The 21,564-nt window shown below is 45.3% G+C and overlaps 1 protein-coding gene across 5 annotated transcripts in view; it reads left to right on the top strand.

Annotated features, from left to right (window-relative positions):
• LOC119179911 (japanin-like-RA2) overlaps positions 1 to 21,564 on the top strand; it is a 131,217-nt gene that overhangs the window by 96,248 nt on the left and 13,405 nt on the right. For 4 of the 5 annotated variants that reach the window (XM_075869276.1, XM_075869277.1, XM_075869279.1 and 1 more), the window contains one exon: positions 4,461 to 4,522. The exons of the other annotated variant lie outside the window; for it this stretch is intronic. In XM_075869276.1, coding sequence (XP_075725391.1) covers positions 4,461 to 4,522 — 62 coding nt within the window. The remainder of the gene's footprint in view (positions 1 to 4,460; positions 4,523 to 21,564) is intronic. 5 annotated transcript variants of the gene reach the window in all.

Raw genomic sequence — 21,564 nt, 5'->3', positions numbered from 1 at the left:
GCATTGGCATGCGCTGCTGTGAGAAATAATCTTCATTACCTCTCGGTCTTTCGCCCAATCTCGGCTGTGGTGAGTGGACGGCAAAACCCTGTATTTCGAGGCGGTAATACGGACATTCGCGGTACACATGACCAGCTTCACCACAGTGATAACACAGTGGTCGTCTGTCCGGTGTGCGCCATATGTCGAATTTTCTGGGAAGCGACCATGAATTTTCCAAGTGCTGAATTGGCTGCAGCGAAGGAAGTGCATCCTGAGCCATAGCATTAACGAAGCGTGGTGAAGCAGGAACTTATAGCATGACAGCTTCTGCGTATGATGCACGACGTGGCTCCATCGAGAAAGGCGGGACATAACTGCAATGCGGGACTTGAAGAGCCTGTCATACTTCGTTTCTGAGGAGGCTGCAAATAAACCCCGCAGTAGGTTGAGACTGGCACTGAATCTTGTGGAGTTCGTCGCGCACCACCGATTTAATGAGGTCGCAGAGAGACGTGATGTTGATGCTGCTTCCTGCACCTCCAATCTGACCTATTGACGAAGCAGCACTCACTTGCCGGTCACACACAGTAGAGCGCTGTTGCAGCACTTGTTCCATTGTTGTGGCTTCGGTCAAAATTTCGCCACGGTCTTTGGGGGCCAGCGAAAAGGTGCTCCTTCACTCCTCGAATTAAATGATGAACCCTCTTTTTTTCTGCCATGTCTGGGTCGGCTTGACGAAAGAGTCCCGTCATGTCCTCGACGTACATTATGACACTTTCGTTCGGCATAAGAGGCATGACTGAATTGCTCGCTCGGCTCGTTCACGGTGATCGGGATTGGCCCAACTAGACTGCAAATATCGACGAAAGTCGCTCCACGAGAAAAAAGGCTCATTGTTTTCGTACCAAGTACGAGCACCGTCCTCCAAGCTTAAATACACGTTTTTCATCTTGTCGAAGTCGGTCGAACCATTTTATTCGTATACCTTTTTGAATTGAGCCAGCCAGTTTTCGACATCCTCCAAGACAGAACCGTGAAACACCTTCGGCACACGTGGCTTCCACAGCATATGAGGCGTGGCTGCAGCGCCTTCCAGTGTGCTGGAGGCTGCAGCGCCTTCCTTAGCGTTTGGGGGTGTGACAGACTTCATCGCGGCAAGAAGTCCGCGCTCAGGACGTAGTTCTTGGAGTATTCGGCTTGAGCGCTCAACAGTTGTTGTCACTGCAGCTACAGGGTTACCTGGAGGCATTTGAAACATTGGATGGGGGTCACCCAGCAGCTTCATCGGTTGTCACGTGCTACAAATGTCTTCAACACAGAAGGACTGAGCCGGTGGGCAGACGCAGCGAAAACTGGCAAGATTCCGCTTCAATAATCTGCAACTAGCCTGAGCACGCACTGCCCCAGAACATCCATTCATTCTAGTGTCCAGGCATAACTTGCGCTCACCGTAACTAGCGGCGAAGTGGAAATATTGTCTGGCTGTTCATGGCATGAAAAAGTTAAAATCCCACCAAGTGTGTAGTCAAACCACATTTACCGGATACTTGGTGTGCAAACCTCGGTGGTCTCATAATTGCTTCACTTGGGTGAGACCAAAAAAAAGTACGGTAGCCGGACAAGACTTAAGAATATTATCAGGCTTTTCATGGCGTAAAAAAGTTAAAATCCCGCCACGTATTTGGTCAAGCCCCAATTACAGGACACTTGGGGCGCAAATCGCATACGTGTGGGACGCCACAGGTTATTGACTCAAATGTGACAATGACTCAAATGTGACAACCATCAAGCATTGAACTGGCGTATTCTGCGTGGCAAATATATATTCTACCACCCGGCCACGCCAGGTCTCGGAAATGCTTTTGAAAAATGCCCTATGAGGCTATAATGGTCGTGAAATGTGAGTGGTGTCGGAATGCTGGCTGTAAAATTTCATTAACTTTACACATACACTCCTATCATATAAGCATCACGTCAAATCGTGTACAGTTGTATGCTGAAGCGTCATCCATAGGAGTAGGTCTACGTTGCACTTCCAAGCGCTACCATCCTAACAAGCCTAAACGTTACGTAACAGCTTACCGCTTTCTCGCAGCGGTAATGATCATGTTGCAAATGGTGGCTGTAAGGATCATTGTCACACAACTGTAAACAAGTAACAAGTGGTTACGTAATACATGACGGTTCCATAAATGTATGTGCGCGCAATTGTACACATATGCATGATTATTTCGTAAGGTTTTGTTCAATAAAGAAGTTACACCACAGTCATCTCCCTACGCATGCATCGAAAGCATGAATTATCAAGGTGCGACAAGCTTTACGTCTTCCATAGAGCACAGGATGCGGCGGTCAAACTTAGATTGCCTGTTCCAACGTCAGAATCTCAGTGTGCGCTAGCCGCGTCTCTCGGGTATGTAAATAAGGTTCCACCATCGAATCAGCCATTCCTGGTGCGTAAGCTGTGGCGAATTCACACCGCGGATAGCCTCTGATATACGCCGACTGATTCACTGGTGCGCCACTACAGTTCGCGTATTGTTGACCCGCTGGCCTGCAAATGCTGAAGTGGACGCCGATGCCGCTTGCCATACAGCGGCAGTTCAACACCTGCTGCCTCTTCCTCGTTTGTCTCCGAAAGACAGCTTGCTTCTGCACATAGAGAGCTTTCGGTACTCCACGAGTGCACTCATTCCTCCACGTGGATCAGACCTTCCCGGCCGCTTAACTACCCGAGAGAAGGTTGCGCTAAGAGAAAAGCGCGCTGTTCAAACATAATAGAAACAGGCACGAAACGAGCACACAAGTATACACAGGACAAGCGCAAACAACTGCCACAAGTCTTACTTGACTGTGTGTAAGCAGCGCGCTCCTTTCTTAAACGCAGCCACCACAGCGAGTGAAGTTAGTTTTGTCTTTCCCTAAGGGTGAGTCTGGTAAGCGCGTGCGCAGGAGGAACGATGCTCAGTGGAGGCGACGACCTTTGGAAGGTGCCCAACGCGAGCCTGTCCCGCCAACTTGCTACTGATAACAAAAACGCGCTAAACATTTGAAGCTCTCATGATCGCCAAACGGCGTATGGTGTACATGAATGGCTTGCTGTTAGCATTCCGGTAAAACGCACTCTCCCTGGCGTATTTGCTAGCGCCACGCACTGCCAAGCGAGAGGTTACTGTTTCGGCGCCACGCGCACGATGGAATAATTTTTTGTAGTTTTTTTTCTTTGCATTTTGTTAATGCATAGTTTACAACGTCATATCCTTGACAAAAAAAATTTCAGTGGAGCCGTTGTGGAACCAGGCAGCCAACATTTTTGTGTTAACAATGTCCAAGAAGGAACGGGGTTCAAACAAGGTTCTGCTCTGTGCTAGCGCAGTACTTTACTACTGAGCCGTAGTTGAGCCCGAAACTACTACGCATAAAAATAACCCGCGGGCGCTATGTCGGGACCACGTTAATTTATGAAATCTAACGTGACACAAGATTAAAATATTAACCTGGCGTCATATGATGCTAATCGTACAACCTGACGTAACACAATATGAATTACTTCAGGGCTACGTCTTTGAATGCTTCTTAACCATATGAAAGGGCTCAGCTATATTCCTTCAAGGCCATCAGCTAGTGAATCAATCATCGAGTCAGTACTTTGAGAGTTTAATTGCATTGTATTCCTAAGAGAGTCTGCAAATGATACTGTAAATGCCGGTTTTCAAGCTTTCGCTGCGACTGTGCTGCGCTTTCTGTGCAGGCGTGGCATTTGTCAAAGCTTTATTGTTAGCGCAAGAGAAAGTTGACGCATGGTGACCGAATTGTCTTAACTTTACAATCACTGCAAGCCACAACAGGTGCTTGTAATTGCGTTAATTTGAGAATATTACAACTACTGTCGGTGAAGGGATCTTCCCGCTCGTATACGATTTGAAGTGGAATTTTTCAAGGTTAGGCTGACCTAAGTATTGTTCAATACTGCTGTGAAGTCATACATGGTAAAAGAGCTCTACAAGCGCCAGTGAAATCTCAACTTTTTCAAACCAGCTTTCTTTTTACTTCTCAAGGAACAACAGACCATGAACAGTTTTGGCCAGAATGACTAATATATCAACTTAATAGTGGTGAATTTTCTGTCGCTTCATTGCAACTATTTCATAAAACAGTGAATATTGATGTAGCACCTCGTATTCGAAGTTTAAAGTTTTCAGTTGCACTCACGTCATATTAGAACTAGTGAATAATGAGTAATATTCGAACAAAAGAACAATGCCCTTTATATTTCATAATGTACAATTTAAGTAACGAATAGTGCATTAGTGCTGTGAGTTATATTTCCCGTCTGGGTAATATCTGTGGTTAAAGGTTTACGGACACTAAGACTATCTGCCTTCCAGGTATTACTTGTCTTGATTGCGTACATTCATCAAGGTTTTAAATTTCTGCGTGGCATTACATGATAAAATGCTGATGTCACTCCCTTTCAGAGAAATACCCATTCAGTTACAAGCTAAATTGTGCTCAATAAGAATGAATCTAACTGTCACCTGTAAGTATGATGCGCTATATTACATGTCCGTACAATTTTTATGAGCGTGTTAGCACGTCAGTAACTGTTAAATTTTATACATGCAAGTCATCGTTGCATCCCCACGCAGCACGACGGAGGGTAACAAATTCACGCACTAAAGCGATGCCACGCAAGATTCGTTTATTCCAGTGGGCACTCCCACAAATGCAGTTACGCTGAATTTCAAGAAACTTTGAAGAACCTCAGAAAAAAAAGTCCTAAAGGAATAGTTATTTGAAATCAAACGCTTCTGTTTTTACGAGTTATAGCAGCCCGAAACAAAAAAACATCTGGTGTTCAATTGCTTTGCGTTGCTTGTATATTTGTCCAGCTGCTTACTTCCATAAGAAGTTTACACTAACTGCTGATAATATGAAAAATACAGAATGATCTGCCACACTTCTGTGCCTAAGACAGCAGCGACCAGGAGTCACGTTTTTCAGGCTCCCTCAAAACTCACGGCTGTAAAACATCCTGATGGACGAGAAATGTCGAGTATCTCCACGCGCCTCACTGCTTCTACACAAAATATCCACCATTTCATCCAGAGGCACGTGCTCTCGCTTAGAACCCATAAAAGACACGTGTTTGTATGCTACAGCTATCTCTGCGGCTATCATTGCCTCAATATTATATATATATATATATATATATATATATATATATATATATATATATATATATATAGTCTAGTATATCCTCCGTGAGCGGTCACAACGTGGTTTATTTCGACGTTTCGGCCTAGACTTGTTTCGAGTGGGCAGCTGACCAATAGTCCCTCGTATACAACCTAAAGGTACTAAGTCTGCCAGTACGAGACCCTCGTTAATGAATAAGGAAAATAAACCACGTTGTGACCGCTCACGGAGGATCTACTAGACTATATGCAACGCTACGGCCACTCAACCACCATGCCTGCCTATATATATATATATATATATATATATATATATATATATATATATATATATATATATATATATATATATATATATATATATATATTTATATATAAGGATAGAAGTGTATACCTTAGGGCTCGTTTTTCCGTGTTTTACAAAATATTATTGAGATCTAACAGACAATAATGCCAAGGGAAGTATAGGGGAAGATATTAGATCAAATTGTAGTGTAAATATGAAAACAAAGTGGGCGAAAAGATAACTTGCCGTGGGCAGGATCCAAACCTGTTACCTTCGAATGACGCGTTCCATGCTCTACCATTGAGCTACCACGACAGCCATCCCTCCAGCCATTTTGTAGGGTTTATATGTGAATTAAACGTGGGAGTGTCAGTCAGCGCCACCAGTAGCCAGGGCGGCGAGTGTGGCACACTCTTTTTAGGCCTATTTGGCGTCACGTAGCACGTGAACTTGTTTCGAGTGGGCAGCTGACCAATAGTCCCTCGTATACAACCTAAAGGTACTAAGTCTGCCAGTACGAGACCCTCGTTAATGAATAAGGAAAGAAGTGTATACCTAAGGGCTCGTTTTTCCGTGTTTTGACACAATATTAATAAGATCTAACAGAAAATAATGCCAAGGGAAGTATAGAGAAAATATTAGACCAAATTGTAGTGCGATTATGAAGAAAAGTGGATGAAAGGATAACTTGCCGTGGGCAGGATCCAAACCTGCGACCTTCGAATGACGAGTTCGATGCTCTAGCACTGAGCTACCACAACAGCCATCCCCCCAGCTACTTTATAGGGTTTATATGTGAATTAAACGTGGGAGTGTGAACCCTTATTCTACGATCAAGAGTTTATCGACTGAAAGCAGCACGGGCCGTAAGCCCATACGTCCTCTCTTTTCCTATGCGATTTAATGGGTTCATGGGTTCCCGCAGCCGTCTTGGATTGCACGGTGGGCCACCTGTAGTCCGTGACCATTGCGGATTCATTGACATAGGTAGCAATATATATATATATATATATATATATATATATATATATATATATATATATATATATATATATATATATATATATATATATATATAGGATATGGCACAACGGGAGCGTTGTCAACAAGGATAAATATATTTATTTCCCAACAGTTTCGGGAGGGGACCTCCCTTCATCAGGGGATGAGTTATATATAACTCATCCCCTGATGAAGGGAGGTCCCCTCCCGAAACTGTTGGGAAATAAATATATTTATCCTTGTTGACAACGCTCCCGTTGTGCCATATCCCATACCTTCACGAAGACTAACTGGCCCATTGAATTATTACTCCCACTATATATATATATATATATATATATATATATATATATATATATATATATATATATTGTCACGGGGTCGTGACGTGGCCGAAGCCAGGAGACTTTGTGTTGGGATTTAACTGTTTATTTGGGCGAACCTGTGCCCGGTAAACGGAAAGTCAAATTACAGCAGCAGTCTTGCACAGATAGCAGTCTCGGTCTGATAGCGGCGAACGGAGCGTCGGCCTTCGATCAACAACTGACAAGCGGTGAAGCGCGTCGGCATTTATACTCTTGCCGTCGAATGTTCTAAAGTTATCGCTGGCGGTGGCGTAGGTTCCAGAACAATCTGTACCATTCGCACAGTGGGCGTGATCTTATCGAAATGATCTAATACAGTCCGGAACCTTCTTGAAAACTGCAGGCGCGGTTTGCGCTGAGAATCGTGTGGTGTTTTGGGACGATAACAAAAACTTGGGAAATGGAACGTGGCATCGCTCCCCCCCCTCTGAGAAAAGGCATCATCCCGATGCTTTAACTAAAAATGAATGTACAATAATAATCAAAGAAAGTACAATGAATAAATTACGATACAACAATAATACAAAAAAAACACTGTTTCAGTTTGTTAACGCGCACGAAACGGCTTGAGGCGCGCGACATGGACGACTTTAGATCGCCATCGGCGTCGTTGAGAGTTCGTGAGGCCGTCGAATGTTCTAGCGTTATCGCCGGCGGTGGCGTAGGTTCCAGAACAATCTGTGCCATTCGCACAGTGGGCGTGATCTTATTGAAATGATCTACTACAGTCAGGAACCTTCTCGAAAACTGCAGGTGTGGTTGCGCTGGGAATCGTGTGGTGTTTTGGGACGATAACAAAAACTTGCGAAATGGAACGTGGCAATATATATATATATATATATATATATATATATATATATATATATATATATATATATATATATATATATATATATATATATATATATATATTATCACGGTGTGATGCCTTTATTTACAGAAGATGATGAATGCGAGAGTCCAGGGATCTGGCCGATCACCGCTCGTGCCAAACTCGTTCTCCTCTTTTTCCACGCGCCCCCTCAGTACCGTAGCAATTCCCCCTTTGCAGACGATGCCCACCGGGCGAGTTAGGCTTCGTTGCAATGATGATAGTGTTTTAGACGGGCAACATGAACGACGTTGGTCTTTCTTGAGCGGCGGCTAGTTGACAACAGCTGAGACATCACGTACGTGACATCGCTGAGACGTTCCAGGACAACAAACGGACCGGTGTAGTTGGCCAGAAACTTTCGGCAGAGGCCGCGCTTGCCAAGCGGCGTCCAAAGCCACACAAAATCCTCTTTCTCAAACAATACGTGCCGGTGACTTCTGTCGTAAGAGTTCTTGCAGCGTTTCTGGGAAACGAAAGTTCGTAGACAGGCGATGTGCCGGGCCTCTTCTGCGCGGCAAATGGTTTCGGCGAAAGTAGGTTGATCGGTCTTGGAAAAAGAAAGGATAGTGTCAAGAGCTGTGCGGGGTTGGCGTGCGTAGAGCAGATAAAATGGACTGTATCTCGTTGTTTCGTGCTGTGCAGTGTTGTAGGCGAAAGTTATAAATGGCCAAATAGCGTCCCATGTTTTGTGTCCAGAATCAACATACGTGGAAATCATGTTGACGAGAGTCCCATTTGTTCGTTCCGTCACACCATTAGCCTGCGGGTGATACGGGGTAGTGTGACGAAATGCACGAAGCAAGACGAAGAATGTCTTCAACTACATCGGCAACAAATCCCCCCGGTCACTCATGATGACACGGCGGGATCCATGGCGTAATATAACGTGTGACAACTTGAACTGTGAAACTTGAGTGGCCGTTGTGCCGGAATAGCCGCAGTTTCGGCGTAACGTGTGAGGTGGTCAACGCCCACAATAATCCATCGGTTGCCGTTCGTTGATCGCGGAAAAGGGCCGAGCAGGTCGACAGCTACGACATCAAATGGTGAACTCGGGGGTGCTATGAGATGAAGTAGTCTTCTGGCGGAGTTGTAGGACGCTTGTGGCGTTGACATTGCTCACAGCTCGCAACGTATGCAGTCACACTTTTACACATCTTTGGCCTGAAGAAGCATTCTTGCGTGCGATAAAATGTCCTAGAAAAACCCATATGGCCAGATGTTGGGTCGTGTGCATTGCTCGAAGTATGTGTTGTCGAAGACTTGTAGGCACAACTAGAAGTAGGCGAGGGCCTACGCCGGAATAATTCTTTTTGTAAAGAACGCCATCCTTTTCAACGAAACCACGTTGACCGTTCGTTCCAGAAGTAAAGAAAAAAGCGAGACTGTTGTCCTTGCGTTGCTCTGCTCGAAAAGTTTTTAGGTCAGGAAACGGAGTATCCACTATAGCCAAATATTCATCAAAGTTGTCAGCGTCACACTCGGTTGTCGGAAGGGGAAGTCGTGAAGGGCGATCGGCGTCGGCATGACGACGACCACTCTTGTAACAGACTTCAAAGTCGTGTTCTTGCAATCGTAACGCCCAACGAGCAAGACGACCAGATGGGTCTCGTAGTTCACTAAGCCAACATAAAGAATGGTGGTCCGTGACAATCGAGAATCGGCGTCTATAGATATAAGGGCGAAACTTGTGCATGGCGAATATGACTGCAAGACATTCCTGCTCTGTGACAGTATAGTTTCGTTCCGGTTTACTTGAACAGCGACTGGCATAGGCAACGACGTGTTCAGCAGCTCCATGGCGTTGAACAAAGACGGCGCCAATACCTACACCACTGGCGTCTATATGAACTTCTGTGGCAGCAGATGGGTCATAGTGGCGAAGTACGGGCCCTGACGTAAGAACAAACTTGAGTTGCGAAAAAGACGACTCGCATTCCGCTGACCACTGAAAAAGGTGCGTTCTTGTTGAGTAGGGCCGTCAAAGGGTAAGCGAGGTCGGCGAACCTGGGCACGAAGCGACGGAAGTACGAGCATATGCCCAAAAAGCTTCGCAACTCTTGTACCGACTGAGGTTGTTTGAAGCTGCTGACTGCTGCGACTTTCTGGGGGTCGGGTCGAATGCCATGGTTGTCTACCAGGTGAACGAGAACGAGAGTCTCACGGCTACCAAAGTGACACTTCTTAGAGTTCAGGGTGAGCTTAGCTCTCTCAAGGCAGGTGAGAACAATGTCTAGACGATGGTTGTGTTCATCGAATGTACGGCCAAAAATTATAATGTCATCCAGGTAGCAAAGACAAACTTCCCACTTGAGTCCATGAAACGCTCAAACGTGGCTGGAGCGTTAGATAGTCCAAACGGCATTACATTGAATTCAAATAGACCATCTGGGGTTATGGAGGCCGTTTTCTTTTTGTCATTCGGGTGCACGGGGATTCACCAATAACCAGATCTCAAATCCACCGAGGAGTAGTACGATGCCGAATGTAAACAATCGATGACGTCATATCCTGAAAAGCGGGTAGATATCCTTTTTAGTAACAGAGTTGAGCCGTCTGTAATCCAAGCGAAATCGCCATGTACCATCGTTCTTTCGGACAAGAGTCACTAGGGTAGCCCAAGGGCTACACGACTCTTGAATGACCCTTTTCTTTAACATTTCTTCTACCTGTTGAGTTCACTATCTTCTACCTGTTGAGTTCACTATCTATCTATCTATCTACCTTGCGCTCCGCAGACGAGACACGGTATGGTTTCTGCCGGATAGGGTGAGCGGATCCTGTGTCAATCCCATGGCGAGTACGCGACTCGGGTGCACTTATTTGCTCTTCTTTCTGCGCAAAGTCAAATATAGCAGCGTGCTTCGCAAGGACTTCGACCAAAGCTTGACGTTTTTCTGATGATAGCGACTTGTTTACCTTACTCAGAAAGTTGGCTTCTGTATGGTTCGTTGCACGAATAGGATCTACTCTCTCGTCACTTAAAGATGCCATAAAACTGGTCGCATTTTGTTCGAAGCGGGCGAGTCGCATTCCGCAGGGTAGCATAACAGGTTCATTGGAATAGTTCGACACCCATAAGGCCGATCGCCTATCACTGATTGACAGAACACAATGTGGAACGAGCACATTTTTCTTGGCGCAATTGAGAGGAATGGGCTCCACAAGAACATCAAACTTTTCGGCGTCCGAGGCAGAGGCGTCATCGCGTACGGTCTTCATGGAGTTGGGCGGCAAGACAACATCCTCCATGACGGTGATCTATCCTTGACAGCACCTAGGATCGTCAGTAAATGCCGATAGCATAATCTCGCCAGCACCGCAATCTACAGTAGCCCCGCACTCCCGTAGAAAATCGATGCCCAAGATGATGTCATGGGTGGAGCTGGTCAGGACGGCGAATTCGGCCTCGAAGACCTTGTCACCCAAAGTGACACTAACAACACACACACTGATCGGGCACAATGTCTCCCCCCTCACTGCACGAATTGATGCACAACTGTCCCAGCAAAACATCACTTTATGTCCTAGCCGCAATTTGAAGTTAAGACTCATCACTGAAACAGCTGCTCCCGTATCTATCAAAGCCATCGTAGAAAGTCCATCAATAAGCACGGGGACCCTATTTTGCGTCATAAAAACGGGTGGAGGAATAGGCGGATGTAGTAACAAATGTTCGGCGACCTCACCTCCATTGGCCGCACCACCTAGTTTCCCGGAGGCGGGGAGGTGACGCGTCGACCTGGAGATAGGGAACGGAACCGCCGTGTAGTGGGGGGCGTCAAGCTTCGCACGGAGGAAGGCGAGTCGTTGCGTGAATTCCGGTGGAAATTGCGTCCTACATGTGTATCACTGTGAGTCGTTTGCTGGATGCCATCCCCAACGTACGCGTCCCGCATTGAACGCTTATCACCGCGCCAGCGGTTTTGTCGAGAAGAAGCTGATGATCCCTCGTAGTAGCGCTGCTGGGGGCGAGGCCTTTGACCACAGAATCGAGCCACATGTCCACGGTAACCGCAGTTATAGCACACAGGGGCCTCACGTACGTCGCAAAACCTTCCACGAGGCGTCATGTGTCCATGATCGTCCCACGAAGACACCATTGTAGGTGGTTGGCGGGAGGCGTTCTGGAAACCACGGCGATGATGTAAGTTCTCGGTTGGGGGCTCTGGTGCTCTTGATTGGGGCACACCATATAGCGTGGCATCAACGGCAGCACACATTGCATCGTATGGCGGGGAGGTGTTGATAGCAGGTGCTCTCGGAGGGTTGACAGCATCACGTCGTCCACGTTCTTCGCGTACGATTTGTCTAATCATTGAGGCAAGATCACAGGAGGATGTTGGAGGGACGTCGACACTTGCAACGGTGGTGACGTTGGCAAGTCTACCAAATTTGGGAGTGATGCGCCTAGCCTTCAGGGTCTTAAACGTGCGGCAGTGTTGTATTACGTCCGCTACAGACGCCAAGGTGTCCTTGCCGATGAGGATATTATAGACATCCTCAGCAACCCCTTTGAAAAGATACCCTACCTTGTCATCTTCTTTCATGCGTGGGTCTACAGACTTGCACAATTTCAGAATCTCTTCAATGTACGTTGTCCATGTTTCACCGGGAACTGGAGCACACTGCATCAAAGTTTGCTCAGCGCGCTTCTTCTTTATCAAAGAGTCCCCGAAGCAGCTCACTATTTCTTTCTCAAACGCTTCCCAGGTGGTTATTGTTCCTTCGTGGTTTTCAAACCACACCAACGCCATAACTTTTTAACAACCAGGAGGCCGCATCCCAACAGTTGTATTTACTCACACGGTTGAAGTGTTTCAGCCATTTGTCGACGTCTTCTCCGACCCTCCCAGAGAAGCTTCGTGGTGCCATGTGTCGGGGCCCCGCAGCGCCAGACGAAGAGTGCGTGGTGTCGCCGTCAGCGATCGGATCCATAGAGAGCGGTGGTAGACCAGCCAGTCGGTGGCTCTGGCGTAGTTCTTGAGGTAGCGCTTCTGTGATCGTTCGCCTTGGATCGCTCCGCTGTACCCCGCATCTTCCACCAATCATGTCACGGTGCGATGCCTTTGTTTACAGGAGATCATGAATGTGAGAGTCCAGGAATCTGGCCGATCACCGCTCGTGCCAACCTCGTTCTCCTCTTCTTCCACGCGCCCCCTCAGTATCGAAGCAATATATATATTTATGAAGGCTTGAACATTATATAAAGGGTTCCAACATTGCTGTTGGAACAGAGGGTGAAAACGTGCGCGCATCGTGCAAGGCCTGTGGAACGTTTCCCTTGGCAAGACTGTTCATCTTCCACTGTATGGTTGTTGTGATGCAGAAAATTTTAGGTTTCGGCATTGTAATGTTCCGGTGTTGTGATTTTTGGTCATTTCTAATTGTTGGTGTTTCGTCAATTCAGCTTTTTTTAATTTTTGGTGTTTTGAATTCCAGCACTTTGATGATTTGGTAATTTTTCTTTCGGCATTTTGAATGGCGCCCAAGTGAACACACACAGCACTGCGTGCGTTCGCTTTTTTGTCTTTGTAATTTCCACACGCTGTTTTTTAATATGAGTTGTTTATTTCTGCGAACTAAGAATAATACAGTAGGTGTCCCTTTTTCGAACTCAGCACTACTTTCTGCGTCGGAAACAAAAACACGGGACAAAGTGTCGGCTACTTTGTTGAGTTCTTCATCATTATACGGTAGAGCGTAGTTATACAAATCAAACAAACTTTCCAGCCACTTCTGTGTACTCTTTTAAATGCGAAGAATCCTTAGCGAACATCGGCGAGTTTGAGCGTATCTATCTATCTATCTATCTATCTATCTATCTATCTATCTATCTATCTATCTATCTATCTATCTATCTATCTATCTATCTATCTATCTATCTATCTATCTATCTATCTATCTATCTATCTATCTATCTATCTATCTATCTATCTATCTATCTATCTATCTATCTATCTATCTATCTATCTATCTATCTATCTATCTATCTATCTATCTAGCCGCTTAGGTATTTTTGCTCTCCTGGCCGTGTCGATAATGGTATCACTACAAAACTTGGTATGGCGTAACATGACAGTATGGAGAACGTATTTGATTAGCTATGACATAAAAATCATGATATGTATGTCATCAATGCCATGCTTTAACTTTCATGGTCCCGCAGCCCTTGCGGTGGTATGTTCACATGGCTTGTTGCGAAACTGGTGTGGTATGACATAATTGCATGGCGAACACAAGCGACCGACCTGAACATGAAAATTATGAAATGCGTGTCATGCAACAACATTAATACGTGCCACGCTCATGATGCTCACGTGATACGCTCAAATGCGTCACATTACCAAATTTGGTATTACAGTACGTGAATAGATGACGAAGGTATGTGACCGGTGCAAACGTGATAATCATGAGATGCGTGACATCTAACAACATGATTACTTGCCATGCTCATGACGCGATCGCGGTTGTTTCGCAAGCTTCACCTATACCAAATTTGTTATTGCGGGACGTGAATGGATGACGAAGGTATGATACTTGTGCAAACATGATAAACATGAGATGCGTGTTATGTAACAACATGACTACATGCCGCGCTCATGATGCGCTCGCTGCCGTTTCACTTGCTTCACATGTACCAAACTCGATATTACGTGGCGCAAACGAATGCCATAGGTAAATGACACATCCAAACTTTATAATAACAGCATGCGTGTCAAGTATCACCATGACTACATGCCCCGCTTATGATGCGCTCGCGGCCGTTTCGCTAGCTTCCCATATGCCAAATTTGGTTTTGCGTGACGCCAATACATGATGAAGGTGTGTGACTAGTGCAAACATGATAATCATGAGATGCGTGTCGTTTTAGAACATGACGACATGTTGCAGTCAAGGTGTAAATACATTTCGACTTGACGTGGTGCACGCGCTCGCCAGCGTTCATTTCGTCACGTCCCGCCGGCGTTGCCACGCCGAGAGCCGGTCCTGCCATATACTCGCAGGCGCTGCGTTGCTTTGATGCATGCGTGTTTCAGCGCGTCAGGCTTCACTCCATCACGAAAAGTGGGGGGCACAGTGTTTTCTAGGTAACGCATCGGCTCGATACGCAGCATATCGCATTCCGCACCGGTTGCCGTCAGGCCACACCGACGGACGCTAGTCGCGCCTGGTGTCAGACTGTAGAGTGCTCGCGTTTTCCTAACGTAGCGGCGCCGTGCCAAGCGTGCGCGCACGTCAACGCTACATTGGAGTATATAGGGCCCTTCATGGTGCACTCACGGCCGTTTCGCTGGCTTCACATATACCTGATTTGGTGTCACGTGACGTCAATGGATGACGAAATATATCACTGGTGCAAACACGACAATCCTGACACGCGTGTCATTTAGGAACATGACAATTTATCACGCTCATAGCGTGCTCGCAGCTGTTTCGCTCGCTGCACATATACTAAGTTTGATATCATGTCACGTGAATAGATGACGAAACTGAGACATCTAAACCTGATTATTATGAAACGGAAGTTATGTGGAACCTCATTTACCTGCACCTCGTAACGTTGTGCTAATTTTAAAGTGACATATCATCATTTCTCATTCGTGCTTCGCATATCAGTGATTCACATATGCGCGGGTTCCACCTATTTTTTTGCTCTTAAGGTAAAAAAAAATTCAGCATAACCATGAAGTGAATGCATGATGATGAGTGGGGGAAGCATCTATCAGCCTGTCCGTGCGTCTGTTCCTGCGTTTGTCTGTGCGTTCATTTATGAGTCCGTCCGTGCGTCCCTCCGTGTGACCGTTCGTCCTTGCGTGCGTCTGCTTGTCTTTCTGTCCGTCAATTCGCGTTTCCGTCCATTTTCTTGTCTGTCTGCTCGTCTCTGCATCCTTCCTCCATCAAGGGAACATCCAAGTACCACCATGTCGCGTCTGCTCATCATTGGGCAGGGTTTCACCGCCAGCATGCGGCCACGGAATAATCTGCTCTTGTACGTTCTGCAGATTCTCGCCTTGTGCCTGGGGTTATCATCGGATGGATGGTCACCGGAAAGCCTGCTGCCAGTGATTTTGTCACCCGACGCCAATCAGCGCAGTCCTGAATTCTGCTGCACAGATGAATTTTCCTGGATTCGGTGGCCAGCTCAAGTTTCGGTTTCCGGTGCTTTGAACTACACAGTCAAATCGACAGCGACAGGCGAGGCCTCGAGATACGCCCCCCACGTTTACAGCGGCATTGGGCAGGGTTTCACCGCCAGCATGCGGCCACGGAATAATCTGCTCTTGTACGTTCTGCAGATTCTCGCCTTGTGCCTGGGGTTATCATCGGATGGATGGTCACCGGAAAGCCTGCTGCCAGTGATTTTGTCACCCGACGCCAATCAGCGCAGTCCTGAATTCTGCTGCACAGATGAATTTTCCTGGATTCGGTGGCCAGCTCAAGTTTCGGTTTCCGGTGCTTTGAACTACACAGTCAAATCGACAGCGACAGGCGAGGCCTCGAGATACGCCCCCCACGTTTACAGCGGCATTGGGCAGGGTTTCACCGCCAGCATGCGGCCACGGAATAATCTGCTCTTGTACGTTCTGCAGATTCTCGCCTTGTGCCTGGGGTTATCATCGGATGGATGGTCACCGGAAAGCCTGCTGCCAGTGATTTTGTCACCCGACGCCAATCAGCGCAGTCCTGAATTCTGCTGCACAGATGAATTTTCCTGGATTCGGTGGCCAGCTCAAGTTTCGGTTTCCGGTGCTTTGAACTACACAGTCAAATCGACAGCGACAGGCGAGGCCTCGAGATACGCCCCCCACGTTTACAGCGGCATTGGGCAGGGTTTCACCGCCAGCATGCGGCCACGGAATAATCTGCTCTTGTACGTTCTGCAGGTTAGTAAAAAACATTCCTATTCCAAATGCACCACGAGTTTCCGGTGCCTGGTGGTGTTGCCTTGCCCAAGAGCCTTTTGTGATGGAGTGGCCGAGTGCTTTGATGCTGCGTGTATGTTGGTATTGCTTCTGAGTGGGGACATTGAAATGAACCCGGGCCCTAATGATTCTGCAATGCAGGAGCTACTTAAAGGTCAAAAAGAAATACTTGAGGTGATGGGAACAATTAGAAAGAAGCTCGACGACTACATTGCTCTTACGGATCAGAGGTTAGACTCAATTGAAAGTGAATTAAAATGCCTTGCCGGTAAAAGTGTACAATTTGAACGTTGTGAGAAAACAGTGGATCGAATATCGGCAGGCATTGTTGAGATGCAAGTGAAACTCGAGGATCTTGAGAACAGAAGCAGACGTAATAATTTGGTTGTATATGGGTTGAAAGAAAGTACTGGTGAAACAACTGAATCACTTCGTAAAACTGTTCTTGACGATATTTTTACTGCTAAAATGGGTGTCACCTTAATGAGTGTTGAAAGAATTCACCGCATTGGAGCAAAGAAGCGGGGGAAGAACAGACCAGTCATTCTACGGCTTTACAACTTTCGAGAAAAGGCTGATCTCTACAAAAATGCACACAAATTGAAAGATTCTGGCTTATCAATCAGTGACGACTATTCCAAGCAGGTGCGCGAAAAAAGAAAGCACTTATGGGAATATGCAAAATCAAAAAAAGCAGATGGTCACACAGTGAAACTTTCTTTTGATAAGCTTATCATTGATGGTAGGACTTACACTTGGGATAGCGTTGCGCAAGATGTCACAAAAGTAAGACGTTCGTGACGCGATAACAAAGAAGTGAGACAAAAGCCCCAAGGTGCCCGAGATATTGCCCTTCTGATGATGAATTGCCGAAGTGTTAAGAATAAAGCTGATGAGCTGGGTGGCCTTATTGGGTCAGTGAACGCTGACTTAGTCATTGGGTCAGAATCTTGGCTTGACGAAGCAGTTTCGAACTCTGAAATGTTTCCTTGCAATTTTCAAACATATCGAAAAGACCGGTCAAAGCATGGTGGTGGTGTTTTCATTCTTGTGAAGGATTCTTTGATGTCCGAAGAAATTTTTATTGATAACAATGAAACTGAATCTGTTTGGTGCCGAGTAGTGCAAAGTAATCGTTCTAGTTTCATTGTTGGTGCTTTCTATCGGCCTCCTGTCTTTGAACCGAATGTTATGCGTCAGCTGAGAAAAATTGCCTGCACATTTTCTAAAGAATGTGTCGTTCTTGCTGGTGACTTTAATTTACCGGATGCTGAGTGGAATAACGGTAATTGTGTCTTAAAGTCTCAGGCAGCGACATACTGTGAATTGAAAACGTTGACTGACGTGCTCGGCCTCATGCAGTATGTTTCCAGTCCTACGCGAGGTGACAACATTCTGGATTTGTTGTTTTGTAATACCCCTGATGTCATTAATGAAACACACGTTATTCCCGGTATTAGTGATCACAACGCCGTCTTTGCAAAGCTAACAAGATCTCGGGTAAATACAAAGAAATGCGAATCTAGGAGAATCTTCTTTTATAGTAAAGCAAACTATCAGCAAATATCAGCTGGTCTTGAGCAACAATTTCTGTCTTTTGAATGCAGTGCAGACGAAGCAACTGTTGAGCAGCTATGGCAAGTGTTTAAGGAACGCATTACTGGGCTCATTCGGCGTCACGTCCCGAGCGTCTCAAGCGATAAACTGAGTAAAATAAAGAAACCTTGGATTAAGGGGCATCTTATTCAGCTTATCAAAAAGCGCAAGAGGGCTTTTTCCCGATACTGCCAAAAAAAATCCCCTGAAAATTTTAATAAAATGAAAGATTTGACATCACTTTATAAAATGGAACTGAAAGAAGCCAAGAAAAAGTATTTTAAGAGTCTGGCCGCTGACTTTTCTAATAAGAAAAGGTTTTGGAAATATATGAGACGATGTGGTACTGAGAAGGTTAGCCCACCAAACCTACGTTACGGTGGCGAGATTGTAATTGAGGATCGAGATAAAGCCACACTTTTTAACGACTTCTTTAAATCGGTCTTCCGCCCACCTACACAAGTGATTGTCACGAATAAAAAAGAACAATATTTGCCTATGGGTGAGATAGAGCTTTCATTCAATGGCATAATGAAGTTGTTACAGCGCATTGACGAAGGTAAAGCAACTGGCCCAGATGGCATATCACCAAGAGTTTTAAAACTTTGCTCTGAGGCAGTGGCTCGTTACCTTTATGTTATCTATAAAAAATCACTCGATGAAGGCAAGCTTCCTGATGATTGGAAAATAGCTAATGTTGTGCCAGTTTTCAAAAGTGGTTCTAAATCAGACGTATCAAATTACAGACCAATTTCTTTGACGCCGATTTGTTGTAAAGTACTTGAACATGTTCTTTTTTCTGCTTTAATGAATCACCTGACTTCAATTAAATTTTTTAATCCTAAACAACACGGATTTAGACAGGGTTTTTCATGCACAACCCAATTAATTGAATTCTATCATGATATAGCATCAGTTTTAGATAATCGAGGACAGATTGATTGTTTATTTTTAGACTTCAGAAAGGCTTTCGATACGGTATCACACTCTATTCTGATTCAAAAACTGCAGAACTTGAACATTCATCAAACCATTTGCCGTTGGATTGCGGACTATTTAACTTCAAGAAAACAAAAGGTTGTGCTTGGTGGATCTTGTTCGTGTTTAGCTTCGGTGACATCAGGGGTACCTCAGGGTTCCGTACTCGGTCCGCTTCTCTTCCTTGTGTTTATTAATGATATTTCGGATACAATTAGGTGTCGTATCAGAATGTTTGCTGACGACTGTGTGTTGTATACTGAATTGACCGACCAAACGGATTCCACCCAGCTTCAGGATGACCTTAATCACGTGGAGGCATGGTGTAAAAATAATGACATGGTATTAAACACGAATAAATGTGTTCACGTCAGTTTCACCAAAAAGGTTAATAGATTTACAAATCAGTACATCTTAAACAATGAAGTTATTAGGTATGAACACAAATATAAGTATTTGGGTGTCACGCTTTCTGAGGATGGGGGATGGTCTGAGCACATTGGCAATGTTGTAAGTAGAGCGGGAAAAGCCCTAGGCTTTTTACAAAGAAATCTTAAACATGTAACCAAGGAGGTTAAACAGGCCGCATATTATGCCTATGTGAGACCAATACTAGAATACGCCTGTCCTGTGTGGGATCCGTTTAACAAAATACATATTCATGAATTAGAGCGCATTCAGTCGATGGCAGCAAGATTTGTTCTGGGAAAATATGGCCGAACTGAAAGCTCCCGTTGTATGAAAAGAGAACTTAATTGGCAATACTTACAAGATCGAAGACGTAATCTAAGATTAAAACTATTTTATTCGATATATAACAATAAAACGGGCATTAATGCTTCAGATTATTTAAAAAAAGCGTATTATCAATCCTCCCGTCATGATCACAAATTTAAAGTACGGCCATACAACCCCAGAACGGATCTTTTTAAGCATTCTTTTTTTCCGCAATCCATTGTTGAATGGAACACGTTACCAGCCGATGTAGTTGGCCGCAAGACTGCGGATTCATTTTATGAGGCTCTGTGCCCCCCGCAATAATGCCTAAGTGGCGCTGCGGGTTTTGTTTCAAATAAAAAAATAAAAAAAAATATATTCATCATATACCAGTGCTGTCATACAGCAGGCATTACAAAGACCAAACGAGAGGTGGCTACCAACTAATACTACTATGACTAGTACTACTACTAATACTACTACTACTACATACATCAGAGACGCACTACTCAGGGCGTAAGTTGCTTCGCCTCTAAATGTGGTCCTATAATTTGAAATGTATTCTATTCCTTCCTCAAGGAATGGCTGTTCGTTGTGTCCAGTCAAGTCCGAAGCTCGCAGGCTTTCTTAGTGGTGTCCCCCTCTCTACCACCGTCCTTCCACCGTTCAAATTGCTGCAAAGTTTTCGGCACTGGTTCCCCATACCATGAACATATATGCTCTGCAGGGTTCATGTTAAGCAATAATGATAACAGAGGTTGCTTAGATATGCCAGGACTCTCGCAATTGCCTCTTTGCACGGCTACCTTCTGTGTTTATAACCGGGATGTTGTCGTAGTTTATGCGATGGTCTAGCTTTTTACTGCGTTGTGTTATGTTTCATGCAGATTTAATGCTACGACGTTAAACACTTTGGTATTGCAATACCCTTTCCGGAAAGTATTTTTGTCTCGCCATTATATGTGTGGCGTCGCAATAAGTGCAGGGAACTTCCTTGACTAGGCCAGGCAATCTCTCATTAATTAGCCCGGGTTTTTGTCATGGCAAGAGTCCCTCTATCATTGATGGAGGTGTCTGTGCCACCGGATGCCCTCCTTCTCTAGCGCCCTCATAAGTTGCTCCTTGATTTTTGGAATACATGAAACCGCGACTCAGTAGGATGGTCTAGGCAAATTGCAAATGTTAGAGTCACTATTTGCAGAAAAAGGCATGTGAGGACAGATCCCCAGCTTTCACGTCACTTGTATACTCGGTGAATAAAGCTCTACACGTACCCGTAGGTCAGTAGCGATCGCGTCTTCTTCGCTTCGTTTTCTTTGGATCTGCAGATAACCTTTACGTGGTTCAAGAGCGGCTTGACAACCGATGTCTTCTTGAAGCTGCATTGGTTGGAGCTGAAGTTTAGATGTTTGTCTGTGTGCTTTATATTTCAGTAAGCCTAGAAGCTCAAACATTCTTCCACCCCACTTCGTGTCATCCCACTATGCTACATGGAAACTAACGACTATATTGCGTAAATTGATTCGGCGGCTCGATGCAATTTATGTGCGCTGCAAAGATGTCGATGTTAGACTTGTTCATAATACAATAAAATTTGCCCGCATGCGTGAAAACGGCTTTGGTGGTTCGCTAACGTGTT

This window comes from Rhipicephalus microplus, chromosome 7 (assembly GCF_043290135.1).
Source record: "Rhipicephalus microplus isolate Deutch F79 chromosome 7, USDA_Rmic, whole genome shotgun sequence".
Taxonomy (NCBI): Eukaryota; Metazoa; Arthropoda; class Arachnida; order Ixodida; family Ixodidae; genus Rhipicephalus; species Rhipicephalus microplus.
This window is presented reverse-complemented; position numbering and strand designations above follow the sequence as displayed.